The following is a 19667-nucleotide window of genomic DNA, read 5'->3' as shown; positions in this document are numbered from 1 at the left end:
ATAATAATTGAGGACTCTGGGTCTGTACTTGATAGAGTTTAGAATGATGAGGGAGGATCTGATTGAAACTTACTGAGAGGCCTGGATTGAGTGGATATGGAGAAGATATTTCCACCAGTAGCAGAGACTAGGATGCGAGGGCACAACCTCAGAGTAAAGGGATGACTCTCTAGAACTGAGATGTGGAGGAATCGCTTCAGCCAGAGGGTGGTGAATTTGTGGAACTCATTACTGCAGAGGACTGTGGAGGCCATTGAGTGTATTTAAGACAGAGATAGATACAGGCTTGATTAGTAAGGGGATCAAGGGTTACTGAGAGAAGGCAGGAGAATGGGGTTGAGAAACATATCAACCATGATCAAATTATGGAGCAGACTTGATGGGCTGAATGGCCAAATTTTGTTCCAGTATCTCATGGTCTCAGGGTATTTGTATAACATCTTTCATGACCTCAGGATGTCACAAAGAGCTCTGGACTGACAAAAGACTTTGGAAAATAAACCCCTCTTCACTGGAGGAAATACATCAGCCACATTATTGACAGCAAGTTCACATGACGAGCATAAAATACAGCATATAGACAGACCCTTTGGCCCAAACTGGTTCGTGCTGAACAAAATGTCCATCCACACTATCTCCATCTCCCTGCACTTGGCCCATTTCCTTCTAAACCTTTCCTATCCATGTATTTGTCTAAATGCCTTTTAAATGTTGTTACTGTACCCGCCTCAATCACTTCTGCTGGCAGCTCATTCCATATGTGTACCACCCTCTGTATAAAAGAGATTCCCTTTTATTCTTTCCCCTCTAACCTTAAACTGATGCCCTCTCGTCCTCACTTCCCCACCCCTGGGAAAAAGACCCTATCCATGCCTCTCATGATCTTATACACTTCTATAAGATCCTCCCTCAGTCTCCTACGCTCTAAAGGGAAAAGTCCTCGCTTGTCCAACCTCTCCCTATAACTCAGGCTGTCAAGTCCTGGCAACATCCTTGCAAATTTCTTCTGCACTCTTTCCAGATTGATAACATCCTCCCTAAAGCAAGGTGACCAAATTTGAACAAAATACTACAAGTGTGGCCTCACCAATGTCCTGTACAACTGCAACATAACTTCCCAACTTCTACACTCAATATCCTGACTGATGAAGGCCATTGTGCCAAAAGCCTTCTTCACTGCCCTGTCTACCTGGGTCTCCACTTTCAGAGAACCGTGCACCTAAACTCCAAGGTCCCTCTGTTCCTCTACACTTCTTAAGGCCCTGCCATTCACCATGAAACACCTACCTTGATTTTACTTTCCAAAACGCAAGACCTCACACTGATCTATATTAAGCTCCATTTGCCATTTCTCGGTCCACATCCCCAGCTGATCAAGGTCCTGCTGCAATTTCTGATAACCATCCTCACTGTTCATGATGCCACCTATTTTAGTGTCATATGTATTAATCGTGCCTTGTACATTCTCATCCAAATTATTGATATCAAAAACAAACAGCAACAAGCCCAGTACCGACCCCTGAGGCACTCCACTAGTCACAGGTCTCCAGTCTGATAAGCATCCTTCCACTCTGCTTCCTACCATCAAACCAATTGTGTTTCCAATTTGACAGTTCCCGCTGGATTTCATGTGATCTAACCTTCGAAAACAGTTTACCAGGTGAAACCTTATCAAAGTCCTTATTGAAATCCATATAGACTTTGTCTACTGCCCTGACCTCATCAAACTTCCTGCTCACTTCATCAAAGAACACTAACAAATTTGTGAGGCATGACCTCCCATGCACAAAACCTTGCGGACTATTCCTAATCAAGCTCTGTCTTTCCAAATGCATGTATATCTTATCTCTCAGAATCTTCTCAAGTAACTTACCTGTCACAGATGTTAGGCTCACTGGTCTATAGTTCGCTATCCTTCAGTCTTCCAGGACCTCACCCGTGGCTAACGATGATGCAAAAGTATCAATTTCTTCACTAGCTCTTGGATATATCTGGTCAGGGTCAGGAGATTTATCCATATTCATACATTCTCAAACATCCAACACCTCCTCTACTCTGAAATGGACTGTCCCCATGTTATGACAACTAAGTGTCCAAGGCTTCATGTCTTTCTCCATGTAAACACAGAGGAGAAATATTCATTGAGGATCTCACCCATCTCTTGTGGTTCTACACATACATGTCCATTTTGGTCCTTGAGGGGTCCTATTCTCTCTCTCGTTATTCCCTCTCCTTTAATCCTTCTCGTTGGATTCACCCTAATCATCTTAGCCAAGGCTATCTCATAACCCCTTTTGACCCTCCTGATTTCCTTCTTTGGTAAAATCCTGTATTCCTTGCATACCTCCAGGGATTCCCTGGATCCCAGCTGCCTGTACCTGAGCTGTGCCTCCTCCTTTTTTCTGGTCAAAAACTCAAGGTTTCTTGTCATCCAGGGTTCCTATTCTTATCAACCATGTCGTTCACCTTCAGAGGAGCATATAGACCTTGAACTCTAGTTATCTCACGTTTAAAGGCCTCCCAAATGCCAGAGGTCCCTTTGCCTGCAAACAAACTACTCCAACTACTCCAAACTACTCCCTGCAAGCTCCTGTCAAAATTCACCTTGCCCCAATTTTAGAACTTGAACCTATGGACCAGTTTTGTCCCTCTCCATAACTATTTTAAAATGAATAGAACTACGGTCACTGGTCCCAAAGTGCTCCCCCACTCTCACCTCAGTCACCTGTCCTGCCCTTTTTCCCAAGAGGAGGTTGAATTTTGCCCCTTCCTGAATAGGACCCTCTATATACTGCTTGAGGAAACTTTCCTGAGCGCACTTAACGAATTCCACCCCATCTAAGCCCTTAACACTACGGCAGTCCCAGTCCATGTTAGGAAAAACTAAAATCCCCTATTATAACAACCCTATTGCTCCTGCAAGTCTCCCCAATCTCCCTGCGTATCTGTTCCTCTAATTCCCATTAACTCCCATTTGGGGGCCGATAGTACAACCCCAATAATGTCACCATTCCTTTCTTATTTCTTAGCTCCACCCACAAAGTCTCACTGGATGATCCTTCAGTTATTTCATCTGTGATTACTGCCGTGATACTCGCCGTAATCAAAAATACAACTCCCCTTCCCCCTTTCCACAATCTCTGTCCCGCTTAAAGCAGTTGTATCCTGGCACATTAAGTAGCCAGTCCTATCCCTCCATTAGCCATGGTTCTGTAATGGCTATAATACTCTAGTCCCATGTACTTATCCATGCCCTGAGTTCATCGGCCTTACTTGTCAGCTCTCTCGCATTGAAATAGATGCAATTTGATCCAACAGGCATTCCTTGCTCCTTCTCGTGTTCCAGCCTGACCTGTTTCTACAACTTAATATTTCTGATCACTGTGTCTCCTTCCAGCCTTGCACTTGCCTCCCTGCTGTTGGGAATCCCATGCCCCCCCCCCGCCAATCCAGTTTAAACCCTCCCTTATAGCATTAGCAAACCTGGCCGCCAAAATATTGGTCTCCCTCCAGTTCACATGCAACTTGTCCCTCTTGACCAGGTCACCTCTGCCCCAGAAAAGAACCCAATGATCTAAAAATCTGAATCCCTCCCCCCCTGCACCAATTCTTTAGCCACGTGTTCATTTGCCATATCCTCCTGTTCTTACTCTCACCAGCATATGTCCTCATTTTTAACCTTTTTCCTAGCTCTCCATAACCATTCCGCAGAACCTCATCCCTATTTCTACATATATCATTTGCGCTAACGTGCTCAATGGCGTCTGGCTGCTCCCCCTCCCCCTCCCCCTTGAGGATGTTATGCAGCCGTTCTGAGGCATCCTGGACCCTTGCACCTACGGGGCAACACACCATCCTGGATTTCTATTTGTGGTCACAGAATCTTCTGTCTGTCCCCTTAAATATCAAGTCTCCTATCACAAAGGTCCTATTTATCTTTACCCTTTCCTGCTGTGCCTCAGAGCCAGTCATAGTGCCAATCACCTGGCTGCAGCTGCTTTCCTCTGAACAGCCATTTCCTCCAACAGTATCCAAATCAGTATACTTGTTTTCAATGGGAATGGCCACAGGGGTTTCCTGCACTCTTTGTCTACTCCCTTTGCCTTTTCTGGTGGTAACCCAGCTGCTCTCTGCCTGCACCTCAGGTGTGACCACCTCACTATGAAGCACTCACCATCTTGGATAATCCTGAGTACATCCAGCTCCAGCTTCAACTCCCTAACACAGTCTCCCAGGAGCTGTAGCTGGGTGCATTTCCTACAGGTGTAGGCATCAGGGACGATGGAAGTCTCCCTGAGCTCCCACATCCTGCAGGAGGAACATACAGCTGACCTAACTGCCATCTCAATTGCTGTAAGTCTAAAGAGGAAAGTTAAAAGGACTTTACCTGAGCTTACCTATAGGTTTTGCTGTGCCACTGCTCTCCAAAGCCTCCTGAGCCAAAACCTTACTTTTGTTTTTATAAAACACATTGGTTAATTTATAATGATTGGAGCATGTAAACATTTTTGCACATACAAAACATTTTTCTACTTCACATCCATTGCCTGTTGCCATGCCCAGAGTTCTTTAATGATCTTTGGGTCTTCCACCTTGAAGCCATTTTTCACAAGTTTTATGAATTTGGACTTCAGTTTGGGCAGATCAACACCTTTTTCCAAAGATGTCTTCAACTTGGTCTTGATTTCTTCTGTGGTCAGTGGGACCTTTGGGGTTTTGGGTGTTTTGGATTTACTGCTGGATTCTGGAGTCTTGGGCTGCTTGTTAGCTGGTGTAGATTTGGTGGGTGTTTGGTCATTTTGCTTGGGAGTCCCCTTCGATTCAGGGGTAACCTTGAGTGGAGTTTTCTCAAGAAGCTTTTTTGCTGGGGTCACTGCTCCTTCTTCATCATCATCCTCTTCCTCATCGTCCTCGTTATCATCTTCCTCTTCATCATCATCAGCATCTTCCACTTTCATTTTCTTCTCCTGCATTATTTTGGGTGCACCAGTAGCTGGTCGTTTAACTGCCTGCTTTACTGTGTTCTTCAACGTGCTGACATCCTCATCGTCAGATTCTAAATCATCGTCTGATTCCAAATCTTCATCATCCAATGCAATGAGGTGCTGGCCCAAAGCCTTATTACTCATTCTGCTACCACCAAATTCATTCTCTCTCTCTCTCTCTCTTTCTCGGGAAACACTACAGATCCTTAAGCACTCCTCGATCTATTCTTCCGTGCAGGTGACTGCTCCTAGGCTCTAATGTAAGTGCCGAAGTCATGACTCTCTCTCTCTCTCTCTCTCTCTCCGTGGCCCCCTGCAGTATGTGATTGAAACAATAATCATATCCTAGTGATATCGAGTGGTAAACATTCATCAGGAACAATGGCCATGCTATTTTTCAAAGAGACCTTTAACGTCCACATAAGAATAGTTAGGGCCTTGGTTGAAAGTCCTATCTGAAAGGTAGCACCTCCAGTAGTGCAGCATATTTGAAACAACTTGACAGTGTAGTGCTAATGTTATTGGCTCAGTAATCCAGAGTCCAACAGTTACGATTTCACAATCCCCCACAGAGGCTCTGTGGCATTAGGTGATTATTAAGTAAATCTGAAAATAAATGCTATTCTTATTTTTCTTCATTTTTATCAATACTAAGCTCGGGGGAGGCGAATGTTCAGGGCAAAATCAAGATGCTTTGGATTGATTTGGACAATTGGGTGAGTGAACAACTGCATTGTGGGTGCACTGTAACACGATGTGTGTGAGATTATTCACTTTTGTAGGAAAAACTGAATGGCAGACTATTATTTACATGATGATAGACTGGGAAATTTTGATGTACAAGGGATCCTGGTGCCCTTTTATACTGGTCACTGATAGCAAATTTGAAGGTGCAGCTTGCAGTTAGGAAGGCATATGATATGTTGGCATTCATTGCAATAGGGTTTGAGTTCAGGAACAAGGAACTGTTACTGTGACTGTATAAGGCCATAGAGAGACCACAACTGTGTGGTTTTAGTTGCCTTATTTAAGAATTCAACGAGGCTGATTCCTGGAATGCCGTTTTTTTCTCATGAACAGAGATTTGGTTATAGTAATCATGTCATAAAACCATGATGCAGAATTCCAAGCCTGTGTTCTGGGTTATGAGTTCAATTCTCATGATGAAATTTCACTTCCATAAAAAGTATGGAATAGACAGCCAGTCATATAATTGCTGACAGTTGCTGTAAAAGGCAAACTAGTTCACTACTGTCCTGCATGTGATTCCAGATGCACAATGTGGTTAATTCTCAATTGGCCCTGAAATACTGTGACAAGCTGCTCAGCTGCATTAAGCTGCTACAGAAAAGTTAACTTTGATTATAGATGAACAGACCAGATGACATTCTCTGGTTCTCAAATACCACTCAGTTTGTGGAATTAAACAGAGACTGGTTACAGCATAGAATTAAGCTATTCAGCCTGTTATGTCTGTGCTAGACCTGTGTAAGAGCAACTCACACGGTTCCCCTGCTCTGCTTTTTTACCTTGTAACTGCAATATTTCCTAAATGCTCAAATTCCCTTTTGAATGCTTCAACTGAACCTGCCTAAACCATACTCTCAGACAGGGCGTTCCTCAGGGTAGTGTCCTAGCCCACACCCCACTCCTGGCACCTTTCCCTGCCACTGCAGGAAGTGCAAAACCTGCACCCACACCACTCCCCTCACCTCCGTCCAATGCCCCAAGGGATCCTTCCACATCCGTCAGAAATTTACCTTCACCTCTCCCAATGTCATCTACTGCATTCGTTGAACCCAGTGTGGTCTCCTCTACATCAGGAAGACAGGACGCCTTCTTGTGGATCGTTTCAGAGAACATTTCTGTGACACCCGCACTCACCAACCCCATTGCCCCGTGGCTGAACACTTCAACTCCCCCTCCCGCTCAGTTAAGGACATGCAGGTCCTGGGCCTCCTCCACCGCCAAACCGTTACCACCCGACGCCTGGAGGAGGAACGCCTCATATTCTGCCTTGGGGCCCTGCAACCACACGGAATCAATGTAGTTTCCTCATTTCCCCTCACTTCACATTATCCCAGTCCCAAGCCTCCCACTCGGCACTGCCCTCCGGATCTGTCTATTACTGCCCCCTCTGACCTATCACCTTCTCCCTCACTTTCATCTATCCCAGCTACCTCGTGCCAACCCCACTCCCCTCCCATTTATCTCTTAGCCCCGACCCACAAGCCTCATCCCTGATGAAGGGCTTATGCCCAAAATGTCGGTTCTCCTGCTCCTCAGATGCTGCCTGACCTGGTGTGCTTTTCCAGCAACCCACTCTCGAATCTGATCTCCAGCATCTGCAGTCCCCACTTTCTCCTAGTGTCCTAGGCCCGACGTTCTTCAGCAGCTTCATCAAAGATCTTTCCTCTATCATAAAATCAGAAGTGGGGATGTTTGCCAATGATTGCACAATGTCCAGCATAATTTGTTACTGAAGCAATCTGTGTCCATTTGCAGCAAAACCTGGAAGATATCTCGGTTTGGGCCGACAAGTGGAAACTAACGTGAACTAACATTCATTCCACACAATAGAATCATCTCAAACTACAGAGAATCTAGCAATCACAGCTTTGACATCTAATGGCAATACAATCACTGAATCCTTCACTATCAACATCCTGGGAGTTACCATTGTCCAGAAACTCAACTGGACTCACCATATAAATACAGGTCAGAGAAAGAGATATGCAGAGAATAGAGATATACAGAGAGTGCATCATCTCTTGACTCCCCAAAGCCTGTGCACTGTCTACAAGACACAGGTGAGGAATGTGATGGAATAGTCTCCACGTGCCTGACAAGTGCAACCCCAACAACACTCAGGAGGACTTGACATCATCTCGGACAATGCTTGAATAGTACCCCATCCACCACCTTGAACATTCAGTGATCAGAATTGCTTCCTCAGAGCACCAGAGACCTGGGCTCAATTCCACCCTCAGGCAACTGTCTTTGTGGAGTTTGCGCGTTCCCCCTGTGTCTGTTTGGATTTCCGCTGGGTGCTCCAGTTTCCTCCAACGGTCCAAAGATGTGCAAATTAGGTGGATTGGCCATGCTAAATTTCCCACAGTGTTCAGGGATAGGGAGATTAAGCGCATAGCCATGGGAAATGTAGGGTTACAGGGAAAGGGTAGGAGGATGGGTGTGGGTGGGATGATTTTCGGAGGGTCACTGTGGACTTGTTGAGCCGAATGACTTGTTTCCACACCATAGTGGTTCTATGGAAAACTATTGAAAACAATCACTCCCTCCACCACCAATGTTCAGTAGCAGCAGTGAGTACCACCGATAAGATGCACTGCAGTAACTCACCAAAGCTCCTTCAACAATATATTCCAAACTCATGACTGTTATTACCCAGTAGGACAAGGGCAGAAGATACATGGGAACACCACCACCTGCAAGTTCCCCTCCAAGCCACACACCATTCTGACTTGGAAATAATTTGCCATTCCTTCAGTATCTCTGGGTCAAAATCCTGGAACTACCTTACCAACAGCATTATTGAGTCTACCTATAACAAATCATACACAAAGGCAAATGACTATCATTATCTCTCAGAATCACAAAACTATTTCAGTGCGAACAGAGGCCATTTGGCCCATCATGTTTGCTTTGGCTTCAATGCAGTTTGAAATGCTGGACGAGACAGTACCAAGCATATCCCATGAATGAAAGAAAAACAATTACTGATCCTAACCACTGTCTTTGTTCAGTGTTTACTTCATGCCATGTATTGACATTGCAATTATATACAGTCACAGAGATGTACAGCACGGAATCAGACCCTTCGGTCCAACTTGTCCATGCCGATCAGATATCCCAACCCAATCTAGTCCCACCTGTCAGCACTTGGCCCATACCCCTCCAAACCCTTCCTATTCATATATGCATCTGGATGTTTTTTAAATGTTGTAGTTGTACCAACCTCCACCACTCCCTCCGGCAGCTCATTCCATACACGCACCATCCTGTGTGTGAAAACGTTGCCCCTTAGGTCTCTTTTGTATCTTTCCCCTCTCACCCTAAACCTATGCCCTCTAGTTCTGGACTCCCCCACCCCAGGGAAGAGACTTTGTCTATTTACCCTAACCATGCCCCTCATGATTTTATAAATCTCTATAAGGTCATTCCTCAGCCTCCGACGGACCAGGGAAAACAGCCCCAGTCTATTCAACCTCTCCCTGTAGCTCAAATCCTCCAACCCTGGCAACATCCTTGTAAATCTTTCCTGAACCCTTTCAAGTTTCACAACATCCTTCTGCTAGGAAGGAGACCAGAATTGCACGCAATATTCCAAAAGTGGCCTAACCAATGTCCTGTACAGCCACAATATGACCTCCCAACTCCTGTATTCAATACTCTAACCAATAAACGACAGCTAGATGACCACGATTAACATGACTCTCATTATGCCACGCTGCGAATAACAAAGGCACAGACTGTACACCGAGAATGGTTCGGCAGCTGCACTATTGTCTGAGCTGTTTAAATCCTAAAGGACGTCTACAACCTCATGGTCTGACATATTCCTCAGTCTACCATTACCATCAAGCTAATGGCTCAGCCTAGTTCAATAATGAGTGTAGAAGGGTATGTTATGAACAAATTTTAAAAAGAGATATCAACTTGGTGAAGCTACAACACAGGACTACTTGCATGTCAAACAGCATAAACAGCAACTCATGGACAGGATTACAAATATTAGTTTGGTGGTATAACTTGTGTATTGCTGAAAAAAGACACATTTTGTCATTGCCATTCATCTTGCATTCATCAGGACAGTTCACAAGAATACTAATTTCAGGGGGAAATAAATACTCACTCTGTACAAAATGAGAGTCATGAATAAACTGATTGGTTGTCAAAATGATTGTGATTGTCAGAGGTGTTGCCATGGTGAATACACCAGTAGAAATGATTGACAGTTAATTGCCAAGTGTTGTTTCAAACTAAACCAAGCAGTTTGACTCAGATTGGTCAAAAATCTCCCCTAAGAAATGAACAAGCCAATTGGCTCTCATCTACTTTAAGAAGTTGGAACAGGTTCAGTGTAGGTATGTGATCTTGATCAGTGATGAACAAAGTCCTGTGTGCTGCTCTGACAACCAACAGATCAGATTAAGTCCTATCAAATGGTAGCAAACAATTAGACTAACTGGAGAAGAAGAGTCCATACCATCCAGAGCTAGTTGTGTCCTTAGTTGTCGAGCTGTCCTCGTGTAGCTAGTACACTGGGGATGGGGGTGCTTCCAGCCTACATTGAGGAAAATTGCCCAGTTATGTCATAACTATAAAAAGCTATATAAATCCAAATAGGGCAGCTCAATAGTTAGCACTGCTGCCTCAGAGCACCTGGGTTCGATTCCAGCCTTTGGTGACTGTGTGGAGTTTGCACATTCTCCCCGTGTCTGCGTGGGTTTCCTCCGGGTGCTCCGGTTTCATCCCACAGTGCAAGGATGTGCAGGTCAGGAGGATTGACCATGCTAAATTGCCTGTTGTATCCAGGGATTTGCAGGCAAGTTGGGGTTAGCCACTGGAAATATAGGGTTACCGGTGGGAGGGCTGGTTCTGGGTGGGGTGCCCTTCAGAGAGTTGGTGTGGACTTGATGGACTGAATGGCCTCTTTCCTCAGGGTAGGAATTCTATTTAGGACAATTAAAGCCCCATCAGTCCATTCTCAAGCAGCAATAAGGTGATGGAAAGGGCTTTTGCCCAAAATGTCGATTTCCCTGCTCCTTGGATGCTGCCTGACCTGCTGTGCTTTTGCAGCACCACAATCTTGAATCTGATCTCCAGCATCTGCAGTCCTCACTTTCCCCCTGATGGAAAGGGCTGTTGACATTGCTGTGAAGAGACACTTAAAATCCTCTCACTAGTGCTGAGTTTGGTGCTGCTAAAGCAACTCAGCCCCTGACTAAACATATCCTTAACCCAGTTAATGATGAAAGGGTTGAATTCTCAAGGTGAAGTAAGAATGATTGCCATTAACATTAAGGCAATAGTTCACCAAGTGTGGCATCAAGAAGTCCAAGCGAAACTGAAGTCAATGGGAATCAGGGGCAGGTTTATCCTCTGGTTGGAGTCATACTAAGCAAAAAGGAAGATCTCTCTGATTGTTGTGAGTGAATCATCTAAATTCCAGGATACATTTACAGGAGTTTCTCAGAGTTGGGTCTGCTGTATAAGGCAGGTAGTATCTGAAAGTGTTACTGACATCATGAGGCAAGCTCCATCTATTATGATCAGGACGACCTGTCCCTGTGAGCCAGTGAGGTCTTCAGATACTGGAGGTCAGAGTTGAGCATGTGTTGCAGGAAAAGCGCAGCAGGTCAGGCAGCATCTGAGGAGCAGGAGAGTCGATGTTTCGAGCCGGAGCCCTTCATCAGGAACTTTTTCGACGAATCGAGCCAGAGCCCTTCATCAGGAATCTGTGTTCCTGTGACAATAGGAGCACAATCTTGTGTTCCAGCCAACAAGAGTTATAATTGTTCAGTCCAAAGGTACAGAGGAACCTCGATTATCCAAAGGATGTGGGCAGGAGTATTTCGGTTGGTTAATCGAATACTGGATAATTGATGCCAGATAACATAGTTAGCAATGCATAGGGACCTTATGATCTTATTCAGATCATCCGAAATTCAGTTAATCAAATGCTAGATAATTGAGGTTCCTCTGTATACAGGTTAGGTGGATTGGTCATGATAAATGCAGGGTTAAGGGGGTAATGTAGGAAGCTGAGCCTGAGTCAGATGCTCTTTGAAAAGCTGGTACAGACCCAATGGGCCAATTAGCCTCTTTCTGTACTGTTGGGATTCTATGATTCTATGATCCATTGAGTTGTCTCTCAGTTGTGTACCAGAATGTGTCCGATTGAGCCTGATGTCTCACAAGAGATTATCATGTATCTCAGATATAATATTAATGCTAATTAAGCAACTGTAATAAAAAAATTCTATTAATCAGGGCAGCTTAATGCCATCTGATGATGACTTCCTGCAGGCATCCTTCCCCAGTTAGATGGATATGAAGGAGAAGGATTAGTGACAGATCATAGAACACAGTACAGCACAGTACAGGCCTTTTGACTCTTGATGTTATGTCGACCTTTATCTTACTCTAAGGTCAAACTAACCTACGTACCCTTCATTTTACTATCATCCATGTGCTTATCCAAGAGTCACTTAAATGTGCCTAATGCATCTGACTCTACTACCACCACTGGCACTGCATTCCACACACTCACTACTCTCTGTGTAAAGAACCTAGCTCTGAAATCTCCTCTAAACCTTCCTCCAATCACCTTAAAATTATGACCCTTCTGCCCTGGGAAAAAGTGTCTGGCTATCCACTCTATCTATGTCTCTCATCATCTTGTACACCTCTATCAAGTCACCTCTCATCCTACTTCACTCCAATGAGAAAAGCCCTTGTTCCCTCAACCTTTCTTCATAAGACATGCCCTCCAGGCCAGACAGCATCCTGGTAAAGTTCCTCTGAATCTGCTCTAAAGCTTCCACATCCTTCCTACAATGAGATGATCAGAACTGAACACAATATTCCAAGGGTGGTCTAACCAGGGCTTTGTAGAGCTGTAGCATAGCCTCGCATTTCTTAAACTCAATCTCCCTGCTAATGAAAGTCAACACATCATATGCCTTCTTAACAACCCTGTCAACTTGGGTGGCAACTTTGAGGGATCTATGGATGTGGACCCCAACATCCCTCTGTTCCTCCACACTGCCAAGACTCCTGCCTTTAACCCTGTAATCTGCATTCAAATTCAACCTTCCAAAATGAATCACTTCATACTTTTCCAGGTTGAACTCCATCTGACACTTATCAGCTCAGTTCTGCATTAATGTCTCATTGCAATCTACAACAGCCCTCCACACTATCCACAACTCCACTAATCTTCATGTCATCAGCAAGCTTACTAACCCACCCTTCCACTTCCCCATCCAAGTCATTTATTAAAATCACATGTTCCAGAACAGATCCCCACAGAACACCACTGGTCATAAGCTCCAGACTGAATACTTTCCATCTACCACCACCCTCTGTATTTTATGGGCCAGCCAATTCTGTATCCAGACAGGCAGATTTCCCTGTATCCCATGCATGCTTACTTTCTGAATGAGCCTACCGTGGGGAACCTTATCAAATGCCTTGCTAAAATCCATGCACACCATATCCACTGCTCTACCTTCATCAACATATTTTGTCACCTCTTCCAAGAATTCAATAAGGCTTGTGAGGCACGACCTGCCCATCTCAAAGCCATGCTGATTATCACTAACCAAGCTATGTTTTTCCAAATAATCATAAATCCTGAGTCTCAGAATCCTTTCCAATAATTTGCCCACCACCAATGTAAGATTGATTGATTTGTAATTTCCAAAGTTATCCCTATTCCCTTTCTAGAACATCCGTTTAAGGTATCCTTAAAGGTTCCAGTGAATGAGTGCGACGCTGTAAGAGGGAATCATTGGTGGTCACTGAGAGTTAGCCATATCATTATAACAGTGCCCTAGGCTCAAACATCCTCAGCTACTTCATCAATGACCTTCCCTCAGGGTCAGAACTGGGGATGTTCGCTGATGTTTACACAATTTTCAGCACCATTTGCAATCCTCAATTACTAAAGCATTCAATGTTCATATGTAGCAAAACCTGGATGATATCCAGGCTTGGGATGACAAAAAAGTGGTAAGTAACATTTGTACCACACAAGTGGCAGACACATCTCCGGACTGTGAAGCTGCACTGCACAATTAATTGCCTTATCACAAGGTTGCATAGAGAATCACATGTTGCTCATGAATCAGATTTTTGTTCACCAGTAACTTTCAATCTAATTCACTCGATTAGTTTGAATATCACTACATTTCAGAAAGCCTTACTCCTGCTTAAGTGGATTTCATTTTTCAAAACTGCATTACTTATCACAAGCTTCATTACAACTCGATTGCTGATGACAGATTTCATTCAGTAGGCAGCATTTATGTCTCTGTTTGGATGTTGTGGGTTCAAGCCATACTCTAGAGCACATAAGCTAACCAATCTGATGTTTGCTGAATAGTGTGTGTTCTTTCCAATACATTGATGGATGCCACTGGCTTGGCCAGTATTTATTGTTCATCCATAATTGACCTTGCCACCTTCTTGAGCTATTGTGGCCAATGAGTGGGGTGTGGTTTGTAGGTACATTCACAGCACTGTAGGGAAGAGAGCTCATAGTATTTTGATTGAGAGACAGTGAAATATATTTCCAAGTCTGGATGGTGAGTGGCTTGCGACGGAATCTTGTCAGTGATGATATTCCATGTAACTGCTGCCCTTGTCTTTCCAGATGGTAAAAGATATAGAATTGGAAGGTATTAGGCGAGGTGTTAGGGTTAGGGTTAACATTACTTGTAGATGGTAAATGCTGCCACCACTGTGTGTCAGTTGTGAAGATAGTAAATGTTGAAGGATGGATAGAATGTTGGTCAAGTGGACTGTTTTGTCCTGGATGGTGTCATGCATCTGGAGTGTTGTTGGAACCACACACAGCCAGGCCAGTGGGAAGTATTTCATTCACTGTCCTGACTTGTTCCATTGCAGATGATTGACAGGCTTTCTGGGTCAGGAGCTGAGCTACTCTCTCAGGTTTCTAGCCTCTGACCTGCTCTTGTAGCCATAGTAATGATAATGTTGATGGTTGTGGATTCAGTGATGGTAATTCCATTGAATTTCAAAGGGTGATGGTTATATTCTTTATTGTTGGAGAATATTAGCCTGAATCTAACTTTCTTGTTTGTCATTATTGTGCACTGAGTGAATATCTTCATTTCTTTTAATGAGCTTAGAATTGACTCAAACATTAAAAAATTTATGCAATTGACAAATGGACTGAATTAAGTTCGGATACTTCATAATAACGTGCATTTGTGAAGTTTGCATGCTTTAGGTATGCGTTTTTTTCATGAAAAGAAGTTTTTTGATTGCAATGAGAATGACCCATGAAGTGAATCATCTGTTTCCCTATTGTCTAGAGCTGGGATAGATTGAGACACATAGCAATTCTGTCAGGAAGGATTTATGGCCACGTTGTGACCAAAATTGAAATTCCAAGGTCTGTTAAACTGAAAGGTGATGAATGATTTCCTTTGACATATTTTATGGGACTGCACCTTGGCGACGAATATTTGGACACAGGGATTTCACCGCTGCATGAAAAGCTCAAATCATTTCTTCCACTGTCGACATTGTTGACAGCCATCATTCACATCCAGAACCTTTATTTACCCTCAATCCTTCTCCTCTTGCTGGTCTCGCTAACACTGACAATATTTGATGGGTCTGTGAAGATGGAGCTTTATCCAGGCATGACTACCACAATCAATCACTCAAAGATGTGGATTGGTGGAAAGTGAGAGCAGAGGTGATTCTCAGGATGTGAGCAGCCTTGGCCAGGCCTAATTTATTGCCAATCCCTTGTTACCCCTGATAGTGCATCCATTTAGCCATAAAAAGGGACACAAGTAAGAATACAGCCTTCAAGTATTTGATTTTGTTCTAAACTTCATTATCCTATCTACCTTCCAGAATCTGCACACCTATAAATCCTTGATTCCCTGCTTGATCAAAATTAAGAAACATATCTGTTTTTGGAGACAGGGCATACTGAGACAATTTTCTGCATTGCCAGGTAGATATCAGGGTTGTAGCTATATAAGAATAGCTTGGCTAATTCTGGTATTCTCAGTAATACAGCTATATTTTCAGAGTCAATAACCATTCTTGTTTTCAAGGCTTCAGCTCCATCTTGATAACATGTACAGTGAAGTGAATCAGCTGAAAACTGGCATCTGTGCTCATATCCTTGATCGTAAGACCAGAAGACATTGGCGCAGAAATTAGGCCATTCAGCCCATCGAGTCTGCTCCACCATTCAATCATGGCTGATAAGTTTCTCAACCCCATTCTCTTTCTTTCTCCCTGTAACCGTTGATTCCCTTGATATTCAAGAACCTATCAATCTCAGTCTTAAATATCCATAATAAGCTGGCCTCCACAGCCTTCTGTGACAATGAATTCCATAGATTCAACACTCTCTGGCTGAAGAAATGTCTTCTTTGCTCTGTTCTAAAGGGTCTTCCCTTTACTCTAAGGCTGCACCCTTGGGTCCTAGTTCCTCCTACCAATGGAAACATCTTCTCAACATCTACTCTGTCCACATGATACATCTTTCTGCAGGCACTTGCAACGACTTCAGTCTTCACAAAGGATAACATATTTGGGGGACCTCCTCTTCCCATTAGTTTAATTGTTTACCATTATTCATAACTGAATTAGGGAGAATTGCTGACCTTTGACCTTATATACTGGTTATGGAGCTACTTAGCCATGTATTTTACATGCTTCTGCTGAAGTTTGGTATGCAAATTGTCCTGTGTTGTAATTTCACCAGGTTGACACCTCATTTTGCTTGGTACTGCTCGCGGTATGTCCTCCTGCAATCTTCACTGTATCAGGCTTGGTCTCCTGGTTTGATGGTCATGGTAGGATGGGAGACATGTTGGGCCATGATGTAACAGAATGTAATTTTGTTGCTGCTAATGGTCCACAGTAAGCAAAGTGAAAGCAAGAAGTGAGGAAAATGGATGAACAATGAATGGGAAGAAGTCCAAGACAACACTGATAAGCAGAGATCTAATCCATGAAGTGGAAATTGAGGTAAGTGGACAAGTCTGAGAAAAGTGAAGAGGTACACATTCCTTGGGCAGATTATCACAAATATTGGGCGATATAATTGTCGTATTCAAACATGAATTGAGATAAGCAAAACTGACTTTGTCAGAATGAAAGAGGCGTTGATACGAAAGAAACTGAGCCTGAATCTTAGGGGGAAGAATGCTGTAGTATTAAGTTTGTCATCTGGGTCATATACCTGAAAAACAAGGGCAACAACAAAAATACTGTTGTTAAGTTGAATGCATTTGAGATGTAGACATAGAGGAGAATAGTCCACAGAATAGTACAAAGATGTGCAAGTCAGGTGAATTGGCCATGCTAAATTGCCCGTAGTGTTAGGTAAAGGGGTAAATGTAGGGGTATGAAAAACAAGGGCAACAACAAAAATACTGTTGTTAAGTTGAATGCATTTAAGATGTAGACATAGAGGAGAATAGTCCACATATCCTACATGGACAGAAAGACTAATGGTGAAATGCTGGACACAGTTGGATGAAAAGAGGAAATTAATACACAGAACCAATGAATGAGAGGTCACAATCTTTTTGTTCTCATCAGTGGAGAGGTGGTGACAAAGATACCTATTGAAAGGAAAGATTGACAGAAAATGTAGGAGGGGGAAGCAGAAAAGAAAATGATGATGGATGTAAAGCACTGAGTGCAATTGACCCATGGGAAATGTGTTCAGGCAGGACAGGACAGACAGTCAGAGAAATCCATAGCAGAAAACCTCCTGGGAAGAAGGGGTCACCATAAAATGATTGAACAATAGTCCACAGCTTCATGGATGGTCAATTCTGAGCAACTAGAGTCATAGAGCCATAGAGGTGTACAACACGGAAACTGACCCTTCGGTCCAACTCATCTTTGCTGACCAGATATCCTAAACTAATCTAATGCCATTTGCCACCATTTCCTATATCCCTCTAAACCTTTCCTATTCATATACTCATTCAGATGTCTTTTAAATGTTGTAGCTGCACCAACCTCTATCAGTTCCTCTGGCAGCTCATTCGATACACGCACCACTTGCAGTGTGAAAAAGTTGCCCCTTAGGTCCCTTTTACATTTTTCCTATCTCACCCTAAACCTATGCCCTCTAGTTCTGGACTTCCCCACCCAGGGAAAAAACCTAGTCTATTTACCCTATCTGATTTGACTATCCCTATCCCATTGGCACTGCTATTGATTTCTGTATTTCTTTCAATTTGTTACACTATACTTTCTGCATGCCTTCTCTCAATGGGTTACCAAATGCAAATTAGGTGACCACTTTGTGGAAAACCTTCATTCAGTCTATAATGTGTGACCCTGATCTTCCAATTAACGCTCAGTTGAATTCTCTGCCCCACTCCCCCTCTGACCTTTCTGTCTTCCATCCTGGACTCTTCCAATGAAGCTCAATGTAATGTCAAGGAATAACACTTCATCCTTTTATGTGCAAGTTATAGCCTTCAAAATTCAACACTGAGTTCGACAATTTCAAATCCTGTCCTTTGATCCTTTTTTTCCTCAGTAGGAGTTGCTGGTGATATCTCTGCTGTTATTTTCCAAACTTCCTCGAGACACACACTCTGTTCCTTGTCATGTCCCAATATCATCACCCTTTCTGTCATTCATTTTGTCATTCAATCTCTCCTGATTTCCACCTCATTGTTGACTTGTTCAGCTCTAAATTTTGATATCTCAGTCATTGGTTAAAAACCTTATGACGTTACTGGGCTTGACCAATTTTGGCTGAAGGTCATGAACTGGAATGGAAGCCCTAGTTTTGGTCTCCATTTTAAAGCTATATTGAACGCACATTGCCATGATTAGCGAGCTCAATGCTCAAATAAACATTAACTTAACCAGAATGTGCGAAGATATAGGGAAGAAACACTAGAGGGAGGTGCAACTAAAGATTTGCAAAATAATTTGAATGTGTTCTGCAACTGAACAAATCAATTTTAACACAACCACAATACCAAGAAGTAGGGAGCTCTCAATATTCACCAAGTAATGAATGATTAGTATGGGACAGGATTAGCTTTAGGGCACTGAAGTAGAATAGACACATTTGTACTAAAATTCTGAGAAGGTGGAAAAGCAATAAATGTAGCAAATAGACTGCTAGATCACTCCCTTCCTGGACCTCTCCATCTCCATTATTGACGACCGACTTGACACTGACATTTTTTACAAACCCACCGACTCCCACAGCTACCTGGAATACACCTCTTCCCACCCTACCTCTTGCAAAAATGCCATCCCTGATTCCCAATTCCTCTGCCTCCGCCGTATCTGCTCCCAGGAGGACCATTTCCCCCACAGAACACACCAGATGGCCTCCTTCTTTAGAGACCGCAATTTCCCTTCCCACGTGGATAAAGATGCCCTCCGACTCATTTCGTCCACATCCCGCACCTCCGCCCTCAGACCCCATCCCTCCAACCGTAACAAGGACAGAACGCCCCTGGTGCTCACCTTCCACCCTACCAACCTTCGCATAAACCAAATCATCCGCCGACATTTCCGCCACCTCCAAAAAGACCCCACCACCAGGGATATATTTCCCTCCCCACCCCTCTCCGCCTCCAAACAGACCCCACCACCAGGGATATATTTCCCTCCCCACCCCTCTCCGCCTCCAAACAGACCCCACCACCAGGGATATATTTCCCTCCCCACCCCTCTCCGCCTCCAAACAGACCCCACCACCAGGGATATATTTCCCTCCCCACCCCTCTCCGCCTCCAAACAGACCCCACCACCAGGGATATATTTCCCTCCCCACCCCTCTCCGCCTCCAAACAGACCCCACCACCAGGGATATATTTCCCTCCCCACCCCTCTCCGCCTTCCGCAAAGACCGTTCCCTCCGTGATTACCTGGTCAGGTCCACGCCCCCCCTAC

The 19667-nt window shown here is 43.9% G+C and overlaps 1 protein-coding gene across 1 annotated transcript; it reads right to left on the bottom strand.

Annotated features, from left to right (window-relative positions):
* Window positions 1-4529: 4529 nt before the first annotated feature.
* Window positions 4530-5129, bottom strand: LOC122557531 (nucleophosmin-like). Its single transcript, XM_043705277.1, has one exon. It carries the CDS (start codon window positions 5127-5129, stop codon window positions 4530-4532), a length of 600 nt encoding a protein of 199 aa, XP_043561212.1.
* Between the last annotated feature and the right edge of the window lie 14538 nt (window positions 5130-19667).

Source organism: Chiloscyllium plagiosum, chromosome 15 (assembly GCF_004010195.1).
Source record: "Chiloscyllium plagiosum isolate BGI_BamShark_2017 chromosome 15, ASM401019v2, whole genome shotgun sequence".
Taxonomy (NCBI): Eukaryota; Metazoa; Chordata; class Chondrichthyes; order Orectolobiformes; family Hemiscylliidae; genus Chiloscyllium; species Chiloscyllium plagiosum.
This window is presented reverse-complemented; position numbering and strand designations above follow the sequence as displayed.

Excerpts from the sequence above, each read along its gene's own strand:
- LOC122557531 (XM_043705277.1), bottom strand. The coding sequence starts at position 5,129 with ATGAGTAATAAGGCTTTGGGCCAGCACCTCATTGCATTGGATGATGAA.